We start from the raw sequence: 14,972 nt of genomic DNA, 5'->3' as shown, positions 1-14,972 counted from the left end.
ATGTAAAAATGACATGTTTCATTTATGATTTAAATGTAAATGGTCTTAGATTTACAGTATATTTTGTAATCACAATCGTAATCTGCATTTAAGCTTTTCTTGATCATTTTTAAAGATAATTATTCTGTTTTTTAGAGGTTTATCACTCTATTTTAACAATTAATTTATGTTAGAAGAAAAGGATTTAATGGAATTCTAAAAATACAGACTTCTGAGAAAATGTAAATTTGTATTACTCTATTCTAACAATGAATATATGTTAAAAAGTAAAATATTTCTTGTAAAATTACAGTAATAAAGGCTAATTATATAAAGATAATTACTGTTTTTTACAGTTTATTTATGTTAATTAACGGACAGTATTTTCCCGTTTTTTAACAGACATTTTCTGGCGCCCCTGCCGGAAAATTTTCGTTATTTTACACTTTTTTTTTTACAGTGTATATAACATAAATATACAGCCTCAACACACCTGGACCATCATATCAGCACATATAAATTATAACATAGATATACAGCTGCAGCAGCACAAACTGATGCTGTAGATTAAAGAATAGAAACATTCAGCTGTTATTTATTATCTCCATTAAAAGGTTTTAAAATACATGTAAATCTGCACGAGCATCAACCACAGCGCCCCCTGTCTGCTGGAGGAACACATGACCTCTAAATACAGACCATCGTTTCACATTCAGTCCTCTCACACAGACGCTTCCTTTTAGTTTCACTTTCACCGATCACATGTTAATGTGCATTTCTGTTCCAGGAAACTTCCTTAGGAAATTATTAGGAAATTACATTCAGAGGAGAGAAGAGAAGAGAAGAGAAGAGAAGAGAAGAGAAGAGAAGAGAAGAGAAGAGAAGAGAAGAGAAGATGAGACAAGGAGGGGAGGAGGGGAGAGGAGACAAGGATAGAGGAGGGGAAGAGAGGAGAAAAGGATAGAGGAGAGGAGAGGAGAGGAGAAGAGAAGAGAAGAGAAGAGAAGAGAAGAGAAGAGAAGAGAAGAGAGGAGAGGAGAGGAGAGGAGAGGAGAGGAGAGGAGAGGAGAGGAGAGGAGAGGAGAAGATGAGACAAGGAGGGGAGGAGGGGAGAGGAGACAAGGATAGAGGAGGGGAAGAGAGGAGACAAGGATAGAGGAGAGGAGAGGAGAGGAGGGGAGAGGAGAGGAGAGGAGAGGAGAGGAGAGGAGAGGAGAGGAGAGGAGAGGAGAAGATGAGACAAGGAGGGGAGGAGAGGAGAGGAGACGGATAGAGGAGGGGAAGAGAGGAGACAAGGATAGAGGAGAGGAGAGGAGAGGAGAGGAGAGGAGAGGAGAAGAGAGGACAGGAGAGGAGAGGACAGGAGAGGAGAGGAGAGGACAGGAGAGGACAGGAGAGGACAGAAGAGGAGAGGAGACAAGGAGGGGAGGAGAGGAGATGAGGAGAGGAGAGGAGTCAAGGAGGGGAGGAAGAGAGGAGAGGAGAGGAGGAGAGAAGAGGATACAAGGAGGAGACAAGGATGGAGGAGAGGAGAGGAAGAGAGATGAAGAGAGGAGGAGATGAGGGGAGACAAGGATAGGAGAGAGGAGAGGAGAGGAGGTAAGGAGATACCGATAGAGGAGAGGAGACAAGGATAGAGGGGAGATGAAGAGAGGAGGAGACAAGGATGGAGGAGAGGAGAGGAAGAGAGGAAGAGGGGAGGAGAGGAGACAAGGATAGAGGAGAGGAGGAAAGGAGACAAGGAGGGGAGGAAGAGAGGGAGGGGAGGAGACAAGGATAGATGAAGAAATTACATTAATTATTTAGTGTTATAAATGTATTTCCCAACATGAAGAACGCTGTTTCAAAGCGGTTAAAGTCACATTACGTCATACACTAGTACTAGGGGTGTCTCCATATATCGGTATTGAGGATTACAGTAATATTTAAAAATGAAATATTGATATAATGTTAATAATACACACATATAATAAATAATCCAGCGCCTCTTAAATCACAGTTACAGACTCTCTCCATCTCCCGACATGTTCAGTGTTGACAAAATGCACAATAAACTAATTTAAAGATGAATTTAACTGATTTTCTATAGATATCGCGATAATATTGTTATCTTGAATTCTTTAGGCCACAACAATCGTATAGTGAAAATCTGATATTGTGAGAGCCTTAACAAATCTTAAAATATGAAGGTTATATATTTAATGTATAAATGATAATAATAAGGATAATAAACTTAAATTATTTAGCACCTTTCATATTACAAATGCAGCACTAAGGGCTTTAAAAATAGACATAGAGTAAACATAAAAATAGAGGAAATAAGATGGACAATAAAACACACTTGATAACAATACGATCAAATAGAATATATAGAATGCATAACATAAAACCCACTCAATAATAATAATAATAAATAAAGTTATAATAATTTAAAATCAGTACCCATATTTGCTGCATGCACATGTACATAAATAAATGCATCAAATAATCTTTATTTAATAGAAAATGTAAAAAAGAAACAGGGAAAAATGTTCCTGCAGCTCTGTGTGTTTTAAGTTTTATCCTCCTGATTTTGCAGCATTCAGAGATCAATAACGAGCTGCAGCAGTAAGTTTTAAACCATAAACACCATAAACTGAGGGGATAATATTAGTTAGTTTTATACCATAAAAAACATAAACGGAGGGGATAATGTTAGTTAGTTTATGGTGTTTATGATTTAAAACTAACATTTCATTATTAAAGGGGATAATGAAGTCCTGTTTCAGCTTTAAAACCTCCTGAAGCTCCGCTCGGCTTCAGCTGCAGGAAATAAAGCTGAAAAAGAGAATATAAGTCCCGGCTGAATACACGTCTATAGAGATGAATTATAATAGTCAGCCTGCCGTGACCTTAACACACACACACACACACACACACACACACACACACACACACACACACACGTGGTTATCGGCCTCCTGTCAGCGAGGCCCGTCCATTCGTCTTTTCTTCCCGCCATGCGGCGAATTAATTAAGCAGAAATGTAAACGTTTTAATTGAATGTCAAAGCGGGACCTTAACAACATGCTGCTATGTAAATGAAAGTGACACTGCTTTAAACCTTTATATTTATACACACACATATATACATTATATACAGCAAGGTTACAGGGGGCTGTGTGTACATGTATGTGTCTAAATGAACTCGGGACATGCTAAGGTTTTAATTGAATTACCTTCAGTTGTGTGCTAACGAACCCTCATGGATTTAAACCAACACCGCCTCATTAAGTGGATTCAAACCTTAATCGTCCCTTAAAGGCTCCATCAGCGGTTTATGACCGTTTAAATCTCAAATATATTCATATATATATATATATATATATAAATATTGTTGAAGTATTTTATGACTTTTATTAGATAATCAACCACAGAGAGATGCAACTCGTCACATATGGACGCTTAGTCAGGACCCCTTTTAGCGTCATTTTTCAACGTGCAGGGTAGTCTGATAGACTTCAACTCGTGGTTAACAGTTACGTTACGATACGTTACGTGACATTACGTTACGTTACGTTACGTTACGTTACGTTACGTTACGTTACGTTACGTTACGTTACATTACGTTACATTACGTTACGTTACGTTACGTTACATTACATTACGTTATATTACGTTACGTTGCGTTACCTTATGTTACATTACGTTACGTAACGTTACGTTACGTTACGTTACGTTACGTTACGTTACGTGAGTTAAAATAGTTCAGTTTCACACACCATAACTTGGTTTCAAACGGGACACAAGCAGCGGTCTCCTGGGTGAAAGTCCTGTGTTTGTTTGACCCATCCATCCACCTCCCTGACTTCTCCCAACGTAGACTTTGTCGCTCTTTATTCTACGTCACCTCCTTTACTCCCGTCTTAATCAGTTTAAACCTAAATGTTGAAGTATAATCTCAGTTTAAATATAAATGTTGAAGGAGTATAATCTCAGATTAAACCTAAATGTTGAAGGAGTGTAATCTCAGTTTAAACCTAAATGTTGAAGAGGTATAATCTCAGATTAAACCTAAATGTTGAAGTATAATCTCAGTTTAAACCTAAATGTTGAAGAGGTATAATCTCAGATTAAACCTAAATGTTGAAGGTTTATAATCTCAGTTTAGACTTGAAGGACTATAATCTCAGATTAAATCCCTCCGTGTTCATGCTCTCTGCAGCGCTCTCACATGCAGGAATTCAGCGCTTTGCTAAATGAACTCTTGTTAATATTGTGTTTTTTCTTTTCCTGCAGCCGTCTAAATAATTAGCTTTTGTTGTAGAAAATGATGAATTTGGGCAGTTAATTTATCGATCGGCCGGCTCCTCCGATGTGCTTTGCTTTAGAGAGCCATTAATCAATAGATGAAAACACCTAATTCTCCTCCCGCTCTGCTTTCTCCCTGAATCCCTTTTTCCTCTGCTTTCTGTCTCCGACGGCCGCGACGCGGAGAAGAGGTGTAATTATAGACTAATGATGATGATGATGAAGATGAAGGGGAAAAATAACAGTTTATGTACATTTAGAACACGTAGGCCCATACATTAAAAATAACAGCAATAAACAGCTCAACATTTATATCAGTTAATACCATAAAACCAAAGCTGTGGATTTATGAGACGTTACGCTGATTCAACCTCTAAATAATAAGAGGTGCTATTGATAACATTGATAACATTCAGCCTCTAGATGTCTCATTCTCTGTCCCCCGATCATTGTATTTACTTCACAACAAGTCGTTGCCAGACATTTACCGTCAATCTCAGACATTTATCCGTTTTTTTTCCACACTAACTGACGACCCAGAGATACCAACGTGGTTTTATTATTGTCTCACAAGCCTTGTTATAACGTCAGATATCTTCCACAGAGATAAACTAAACATTCATTTTGGACCCGCCAACATTTTTTAAATGATTAATTAAAAATTATAATATTTTTTTTCTTCAGGAAAAGAAATACATTTATTCTCATCTTTCTAAAAGCTCTGTAGATGTATTTAAAAAAATATATTTTTTTTAAATATATAATATAATGCATTATATTAATATAATATTATATATATATATATATATATAAAATAGCCTATAAATGCATGTAATATCATTTTAATAACCAGTTTAATATAACTTTTATCTTCACATTACTATCTCATTTTATTTGACTTCAACCAAATATCAGATTTTTTTTTAGCAAATATTAAACATTTTATTTTAAATTTCTCTGATCAGTGCATGTAGGAACATTATATGTACTATGTTACAATCTGGATCCAAATAAACATTAAAAAAAAACTGAAATTATTCCTAAAGTAGTAACTTCAATGTATTTTTTTAAGGGCTGTCAAAGTTGACGCAATTTTGTTTTAACGCCACTAAGTTCTTTAACGCATTAACGCAAGGTCCCTTGACCTCTGACCTCCAGATGTGTGAATGTAAATGCAGTACCTGTGAGGGTTTCTGGACAATATCTGTCATTGTTTTTGTGTTGTTAATTGATGTACAATAATAAATATATACATACATTAATGCATAAAGAAGCATATTTGTCCACTCCCATGTTGATAAGAGGATTAAATACTCTACAAATCTCCCTTTAAGGGACATTTAGAACAGATAAAAAATGTGCGATTAATCACAATTAACTATTTGAATCATTTGACAGCCCTAATAAAATTCTACAGAACACCCAATTCATATATTAATACAAAATGCAACCACCTTGTTTTTCATAACATTAATATAAAGTCATTAAAGAAGACAAAAAACAATATTTTGGGGGTTGAAAGGGTTGTTCTCAACAGCTGACAAACAGTAGGAGTTAAAGCCTTTATTAGTGGTTAATTAAAATAAAGATTCTTCTATAATATTTCCCCACCACATATAAATACAGTCATGCAGAAATATTCCTTTAAATGTAGTTTAAAGTGATTAGAAGTGAGTTATTGTGATGACTAATGGCTAATTCTGGACTGAGATCTCATTCAACTTCCTTTAATGCCAAAAACAGTCTCTGTTCTTCCACTACTTTCCTACAACTCATGAAAAAGGTCATTTTTTGACACTAACGTTGTAAATAAGTTTACATGTTCTATTACAATACCTTCAAAAAATCTCCAACATAAACTAACATCTAGGTGGAAACAAAACAAGGTCATGTTTAGATTACCTACTGTACCGGGAGGGGGGGGCGGGGTTCGAACCCCCAACCCCTATGAATTCCCCATTGGCTGCCGTGGACCCTGAGACCGGCGCTCCGGCCAATCAGACGGCCTGTTGTCGCTCCACATTCCTCCGCGCTGAAAAAAGTCTCTTTAAGCCGACAAGAGTTCATTTTCAGACGCTTATGTTTGTGTTTTTGTTCGTTATCAATCCAGCATCCAGCAGAGGTCCCGCGGATGACAAATGAGGCCTGTCAGGGCGACGCCAGTCATAACAACACACACACACACACACACACACACACACACACACACACACACACACACACACACACACACACATTTAGGTTTTCAGGCGTTTAGCTGATGTTCTTATCCACAGCAGCTCACAATGACTGATGTACACACATGTACTGTATGTGTGTGTGTGTGTGTGTGTGTGTGTGTGTGTGTGTGTGTGTGTGTGTGTGTGTGTGTGAGCAGCAGACGGGTGGGAAAGCTTGGGGTCGTGGATAACAAGTCAGAACCAGAAACACAATGAGTCTCGGCTGTAATCTGTCTTATCTGCACACACACACACACACACACACACACACACACACACACTCATGGAGAGGTTGATAAAGCCGCTGAGGTGAGCTGACAGCAGGACGACCACCAACCACACCAGTAATAATAATAAGAAGAAGAATTAAAGCGTTGAACGGGCCCTCGCCCTTTGCGTCCCTGGAGCTAAAGACTCTTATACAACATGTCAAGTTTGGGGCTGATTAGACGATGTATAGTCAATTTACAACAACTTCCTGTTTCCTGTAAAAACCTCAAAATCCGCCGTGCCGCCGCCGCCGCCACCATAACGCCGTTTCACGCAAACACCAAAAGCTTCGCAATTTAGCATCATGAAGGTGTTGAGATTCTGAGATGGATCTCTTGAATCCTCTAAGAGGAGTATCGTTAAAGTACAGCATGTATAGAAGCTCTACTGTTTCCACCCGGACGACAATACAGCTACACCGAATATCGTTTACTCGGTGAAAGAGGTGCTCGCGACACAACGTGGTTGGCGCTCCGCTCGCCGCACATCACAGCCTACAGCGCCCAAAGTTGGGCTTTGCTCGAGGTGCAAGCCGTTTGAAATAATGTGTTTCAGAGCAACAGTGGTGGCGTTGCTGCGTTGTGTCTGTAAGGACCTTCAGTGAGTGAGAGAAGGAGAGAGAAATGGAGAGAACTAATATCAGTTTATGCCAGAGAATCACACTAGTTCACGTCAGAGGGGCGAATTATTCAGTTTTCTTTACTGAGAATTAAAAGTAAAATTAAAAGTAATCAATTATTTTGTTATTTTCATTCTTTAAAAGTCACTAGAATGCAGTAAAGTCTCTGAAACTCTCCTTTTTGGGTTACGCTATAGTTTCTAAATCCTCTCTATTTTAGAGGTCTCAAAGCCGGCAAGTATGGTGTTGAGTTATTATGAAGTTACGTTAGTGTTAGTGTTGTGACATTTGTGATGTGTTTTTAGTGAGGTTAGTGACGGGAGAAAAGGAGGAAATCAAGTGACGTAGCGTGAAGAGTGACAAACTCGATGGACGGGACTTTCTCCCAGGAGACCGCTGGCAGTGTCCCGTGTGAAACCAGAAGTCAACCTTGACTTATTTGTGACGTAACTTCCGTACTTAAATAACTCTACACTTCTAGAGTTATTTTAACCCAAACCAGCATCTTTTCTTTAGTTTTGTTGTCTAAACCTAACTAAGTAGTTTCTTGTGAAGACGTAACTTTATTTTGAAAAGACCGTATGCATGAAACGAGCAGAAATTGACACGTGTTGCTGGACATTCGTAGGAAAACACATGAAAAATGAGGAATAACTTTATGTAAGATGTCATACGAACCGTTGTATGAGAACACGTTGAAGAGGTAGAGTTGGTTGTCCACTGATCGAAGGGTTGATGGTTCGATCCCCAGCTCCTCCTGTCCACATGTTGAAGCGTCTCTGGGCAGCAGGAACCCCAAACAGCTCCCGATGGTCAGACCAGCACCTTGCATGGTGCTGCCATCGGCGTGTGAATGAGAGGCAAAAATGTATAAATTGCTTTATGAAATTCAGTTAATTTACCATCCGAAAGAGGAAGATATCATGTAACATGATCCGAGCATTAGGAAGGAGGGAGGTCGGGTGTTTTATTGGACAAATAAAATGTCAGAGTTCGATGCCGTTTACATCCTGACTGACCTAAACCGGACTAAACCATAACCAGAAAACCTTCTTATGGGACGTTTTAGACCAGATTTACTGTCTTTCAGAAGATAAATAATGCTACAAACTTATGCTAAATGTTGTTGAGGAAAAACTGTCATGTCCATTTTCAAAGGGGTCCCTTGACCTCTGACCTCCAGATATGTGAATATAAATGGGTTCTATGGGTACCCACGAGTCTCCCCTTTACCTCCCTGTATAAAATGATCTGTGGTGACCTCTAGGATAATCACAGCCTCATGAAACTTTACAGCCACAAACTAGAGACCTAGAGCATTCAGAGGATGGATGGATCAAACTAGAGACCTAGAGCATTCAGAGGATGGATGGATCAGACTAGAGACCTAGAGCATTCAGAGGATGGATGGATCAAACTAGAGACCTAGAGCATTCAGAGGATGGATGGATCAAACTAGAGACCTAGAGCATTCAGAGGATGGATGGATCAGACTAGAGACCTAGAGCATTCAGAGGATGGATGGATCAGACTAGAGACCTAGAGCATTCAGAGGATGGATGGATCAGACTAGAGACCTAGAGCATTCAGAGGATGGATGGATCAAACTAGAGACCTAGAGCATTCAGAGGATGGATGGATCAAACACTAACATGTACAGGAGCCTACGTTGCTCTGACTGTATGAACATTTTTGTGTCAATAAAGATAATTTCAATTGAACTGAACTGAATCTGGAGAAAAAAGAGGCAGAAAAGCCAGAGAGGGAAAACAGAAAAAGAAGAGAGAGTGTAGCGGCAGCTTGCTCTAAACCGTCCTCGCCACTTCTAGCAGGATATAAAGGTTTCTGACTCACGTAGACTACCATGTCCAACTTCCACCTTCTGCCTTCTGCAGACACTCCCTGGTCAGCTTCAGAGATGAGGCTCGTATAGAGTGAAAAGTTTATTCCACGAAAATTGGACTATCAGAAACGGACCAATTCCTCTGGAAAATAACTGAATCTGTGATCTGTGTGGTCAGAAGAATTGTTGCTCCCCATCCTGCTCCACTGAAGCCTAACTAACATTGACCATACTTAAAGGGACATGCCCACATTGTTCTATAGCAGGACGACTAGAGGAGCACAACAGAGCAAAACACACATCATTGAGTCCATATAGATCAAAGTCCATTCTATTACATCACTAACTGACCTTCTACTGCATGTCAAACATGTTTGATTGCATAACACTATGTACTTTTTAAATGATAATGAAATGCAAAAAAACTGTAAATAATACAATATGGCTCCTGCAGAGAGTTTTGAAGATGTGGATGGAGAAAAAGAAAAGAAAGTGTCTGAGAGTGGAGAAACAGACTGAGAGAGAAATAATACGTGTGAATTAGAGGAGGGGGGAGACTGTAGGAGATAAGGGAGGAGGGGAGAGAGGGTGAGTGAATGGAAGAGAGAGAGAGAGAGAGAGAGAGAGAGAGCAGCAGCCTCTCCTCTAGTTTTGGCTCCGGAGACGCGCAGGACGCAGCGACCTGTCCCGGCTCATCCTCCATGGTTCACCGGGACAAACCTTCCACCGCTGTCCGGAAACCAGCGCACAGGAGCCGCACACACTCTGACAGCAGAAAGCTTCTCCTGAGCTCCAACTTTTGCATTTAAAAAAGAAAAAAAGAAGCATCCTGTAAACTCCTCCTGGAGGAACTCAGCGGAGCGTCTCCGCGTCTCTCCCCGCTGCACCGCTGCCTCTGCTCGGCCACGGGACACCACGCTGCACCGCCGATCTGACCTGGACTTATTACAACCCGGACCTGTTTATTTATTCATTCTGATGAGGAAACTTTTTGCTCCCCGCCTGGTTTACATCGTAAACTAACCCAAAGTGTGCGTGTGAGTGTGCGCTTATTGCTGTTATTTGGTTGTTTGTTGGTGCGCTTGGCTGTGCGTAAAATCCGCTAAAAACATCCATCCGAGACGGAGCCAGCGGAGCAGAGCAGCAGGGTCAACCGGGCTGAAGTCAGTGCTTTATTGGCTTTACACTTTAGACACATTTTATGTCTCACAAATTGTATTTTATTCAAAAAAATCCACTTTACTGCTCATCTTTTCTTTCCTTTTTAAACAATATTTTTATTGAATTTTTACATACATACATACATACATATATACACATACAGACAGACTAACAATATTAATAATTAATTAATAATTTCATGTATTTCACTTATCTAACAAAGAAAACTAATAAAATAAAAATAAGACAAAATAAATAAATACCTCAAAGAAGAAGAACAAAAAAACAACAACAAAATAAAAAAGACTGCTCCTCTTTAGTAGTAAAATAGAGTAAAAATACTTCAAACTCGTGCAAGTCTCAGTTATAAGATGATGAGGTTGGAAAAGGAACAAGATCTCTGGTTGTGTTGGTGACTCTGATGCATTAAATCATTTAAAATGTACCATATTTTTACAGCTTTTAAAGAAATAATGTGGATTTATTTATTCATTTTTACAAGTAGAGAGTTGAAACAGTGATGCTGACTAGGTGTGCAAACAATCAGTCTGTACTTCTGAAACTCAAATATGTGTTTTAGCTAATCTCCAAACTATCTCAATATTTATTTGAAGCAGAAACACACAGAGAGTTCAACTTTCAGTCTGCAGAATAAAATCTGTGAAATCCTGCAGACTGAAAGCGTGTCAGACTGAACTAACTCATCACCTGGAATGACAGTTTGAAATGGCGTTTAGACGCAGTTTTTATTCACAAAAATCCACTTTACTGCTCATCTTTAGTAGTAAAATAGAGTAAAGAGACTTTAAACTTGTGCAAGTCTCAGTCATAAGATGACGAGGTTGGAAAAGGAAGAAGATCTCTGGTTGTGTTGGTGACTCTGATGCCTTAAATCATTTAAAATGTACCATATTTTTACAGCTTTTTAAAAAATAATTTATTTATTAATTTTTACGAGTTGAAACAGAGACGCTGAAGAGAACAGAAACAACTTGTCTGAATCAGAATGGTGTTTATTGCCAGGTGTAAGAGCAATACACTAGGAATTAGCTTTGGTTCTATTGGTGCAAGTTAAACAGTATAATAACAAAAGAATAAATACAAATGTTAGAATAAAATAAGAATAAAACAAATTAATTTCTACCAATATACAAAATAAGCTATAAACAAAAATAAACATGATATAAACAGATCGTGCAAATATTGCCGGTGTGCAAAACAATCAGTCTGTACTTCTGAAACTCAAATATGTGTTTTAACTAATCTCCAAACTATCTGAATATTTATTTTAAGCAGAAACACAAAGAGAGTTCAACTTTCAGTCTGCAGAATAAAATCTGTATTTTAGTGAAATCCTGCAGACTGAAAGTGTGTCAGACTGAAACAAACTCATCAAGATCTTCTGTAATTTACTGTTAACTTCTGATTCTCTTATTTAATTATCACCACGTGTTTACATTTAAAGTAGGAAGTCTCATTTTATCTTCATGCACTCAGTTTTAAGCTTTAATACAAAGACAATGTGAGTGACGAGGGAAGCCATGTGGAATCAGACTTTAAGCTAAATGCTTAAAATTCAATCAAGATGAAGGAGAAATTAATAATTAGGATTAAAAACCAAAGCATCACTTTAAATAAGATGATTTAAACACTGCATGTGCTTCGTTTGAAGCTTTAGTTTGGATTTGATTTGACACCTAAAAGTTATTTTTAATGCAGTTAACAGTTACACATGTATTTAGATATTTTAATGATCCACCAAATAAACTAAAATTGAAAAATTGAAGAAGAAACAGACTCAGGGAAATGTGGATGTAATGTGAAGGTTAAACTTCTCGTGTGTTCATGTTTTATTTTTAATTTAACACAAACATTAAAAAGGCTGATGTTGTGCCTTTTTCTGTATTAACACCTTGAGTGTGAACCGAAAGTAAAAACCTGTAAATCAGGTGGAGATCTGGAGCGATCTGACTCAGATAAATGCTGAAAAAATGAGTTTATTTGAGTGATGAGGCTGAAATCAGCTTCTCACCTTCAGAGTAAATGTAATGCAACACACACGTTGACGTATGTTTGTTTTATGTCTCAGTTAAAAGCCTGAAAAGTGATTTTTAATGTGGAAATACGGTGATTAATGTGACCCGTTAGAGTGTCTCCTAAAGTAGTGAAACAGCAGACTAGATTGTAAATGTCCTGCATGTGTTTATAGTCGATGTGACACAGTTGTTGTGCGTCTCGTGTTTACCATCCTGCCGTGACCTCTGCTGCTGTTGATTGACACCTCGTCCTCTCTGATCCCCCCCCTCTAGCCGCCGGCGGGCAGCCATGCTGAAGCCGGGCGACCCGAGCGGCTCGGCCTTCCTGAAGGTGGACCCGTCGTACCTGCAGCACTGGCAGCAGCTCTTCCCTCAGGCGCAGCTGAAGGCTCCTTTGGCCCCGCCGCCGCCGTCTCCAGCTGACCGCCTCTCCATCCCCATGGACGGCCTGCGCCCGTCACGCCTGCACAGCCACCTCCTGGCCTCCACACACTGCACCTCCTCTTCCTCTTCTACGTCCTCTTCTTCTTCAGCGGCTCTCACCCCGTCCTCCTCCATCTCCATCTCCACCTCGGCAGGGATCTCCCAGCTTCCCCTCCAACAGCAGATCGCACTCTTCGGGCAGGCGTTGGCCCCGGTGTGTGGACCAGGAGGAGGACCAGGAGGAGACCTGATGGTGGTGGTGCCCCCAGAGAACCAGCAGGGTCACAACCCAGCGGCGGGGCTTCTCCACCAGGCCAAAGAGCAGAGCTGTGGGGGGATCGGCGTTGTGTCGTCCAGCGTGAAGAGCAGCGGAGGAGAGGAGGGAGGCAAAGGACCGGCGGCCAGGTTCAAGCTGACGTCCGAGGAGCTGGACTACTACCTGTACGGACAGCAGAGGATGGAGATCATCCCGCTGAGCAACCACACGGGAGAGCTCAACAACCGTACGTACATACACACACACACACACACACACACACACACACACACACACACACACCTCAGGCCTGTCGCTGGAGTTTATTGGAGGTGTGTTGATGCTATAATTCTCTTATAATATTAAATAAAGGCTCTCAGATTGTGTCTCTGGTGCTCAGCGGGGACTTTTGAACTTGTGTCACTTTGTTTTATCTGCTAAAACTATATTCAAAATATAAAAATATTCTCAGAATATTTAATATATGATATTTTTCCACATATTTATATTTTGCTCAGCAGTGTGTTGTCACCCTGTGATGGTGTTTCAATCTCATTTATTATTTATTTATTAATTATTTAATTATAATATATAATATTTTTCCAAATATGTATATTGTTCTCTGCAGTGAGTCGTCACCCTGTGGTGTTTTAATCTCATCTATTATTTATTTATTATTATTTATTTGTTTATTATTATTTAATTATAATATAGGACATTTTTCCACATATACTGTATATATTGTTCTCTGCAGTGCTCCTGTGATGGTTCATTTATTAGTTATTATTTAATTATAATATATAATAATTATGGTAATATATATTTATATTATAATGAAGTTGAGGAATAATAATTATTAGTATTAATCTAAAGTGTTGTCGTGACTTTAATATTTTTTCTAATACTAAGTAGAAAGTTTATAGTAACTCTAATATCTCTATAATATTAACACTGAATAGTGAGTTTATTAAACTATAATTAATCTCTTTTAATTATTTTTGGATTCATCATAAAATAAATCAAAATGTTTTCTATAATATTTGTATAATATTCCTGCAGGGAATGTGGTGTTATCAGCTACGCAGCTGTTAATTCATAATATTATAATTCAATATTTTAAATTAAATTAAATATAATAATTAAATAATCATAATATTCATAATTATGATTTAAATAATTATACCATTTTGAATTCTCTTGCAAAAATGTCTAAATATTTTATTTCATCAAACATCAATGGTGCTTTTTAAAAAGAAAAAAATTCTACATTATTTATTTAATCAAAGCAACACAAAACGAGGCCTAAACTGCAGCTAAACATTCACTTAAATCAGCGATTAAAAATAAAGAAGGTGAGAAATAAATAAATTTGTTATAATATTTATAATAAGGAGTTTTTTCTACCGGTTGTAAATATAATAAAGGATGTATTTAGTTTTGTGGGATGTTACAGTTGGTTGGACAGCTGCAGGGTTGGACAGTAGGAGCTGGAGGTCAGAGGTCAGAGGTCAAAGGTCAGCAGCCTGGCTGGAGTTCAGAGCGTCAGACAGCAGCTCAGAGTTAATATTAACCAGACTCCATTCACACTCTATGGGAATAAGCATCGGGGGGTTTTTACACCTGCTTTATTCTGTTTCTCTCATGCTAATGATTAATATCACTTTAACTCCGATCAAAGCGATCGATTATTTACATTATTAGTTTTATTTCAGGAGTTTTCTTCCGTTCAGGTAGTTTAAAAAAAAACAAAAAACGGATCCTCAGAACTAAACTTTTATTTTTATTTTCCCGTCTTTTAAAATAAACTATTTTTAAATTATTATTAGAAATATTTTTTTAATCCTGTTATTTGTAGTTTTTAACTTCACACAGTAAA

At 38.4% G+C, this 14,972-nt stretch overlaps 1 protein-coding gene and 1 long non-coding RNA gene across 5 annotated transcripts in view; both read left to right on the top strand.

Annotated features, from left to right (window-relative positions):
• The window catches only part of LOC141770006 (uncharacterized), a 207,802-nt gene that overhangs the window by 39,225 nt on the left and 153,605 nt on the right, over nucleotides 1–14,972 (top strand). The window lies entirely within an intron of this gene.
• prdm6 (PR domain containing 6) overlaps nucleotides 9,684–14,972 on the top strand; it is a 115,298-nt gene continuing 110,009 nt past the window's right edge. The window contains exons 1-2 of one of the 4 annotated variants that reach the window (XM_074639575.1): nucleotides 9,684–10,251; nucleotides 12,691–13,343. In XM_074639575.1, the coding sequence (XP_074495676.1) occupies nucleotides 12,707–13,343 (637 nt within the window). In that variant the 5' untranslated portion in view covers nucleotides 9,684–10,251; nucleotides 12,691–12,706. Of the gene's footprint in view, nucleotides 10,384–12,690; nucleotides 13,344–14,972 lie in introns of all 4 variants that reach the window. The other 3 variants (XM_074639576.1, XM_074639574.1, XM_074639573.1) reach the window with 3 other exon arrangements.

The sequence above is a fragment of the Sebastes fasciatus genome, chromosome 6 (genome assembly GCF_043250625.1).
Source record: "Sebastes fasciatus isolate fSebFas1 chromosome 6, fSebFas1.pri, whole genome shotgun sequence".
NCBI lineage: Eukaryota > Metazoa > Chordata > Actinopteri > Perciformes > Sebastidae > Sebastes > Sebastes fasciatus.
Note: the sequence above shows the minus strand (reverse complement) of the source record. Positions and strands in the feature narration are given on the sequence as shown.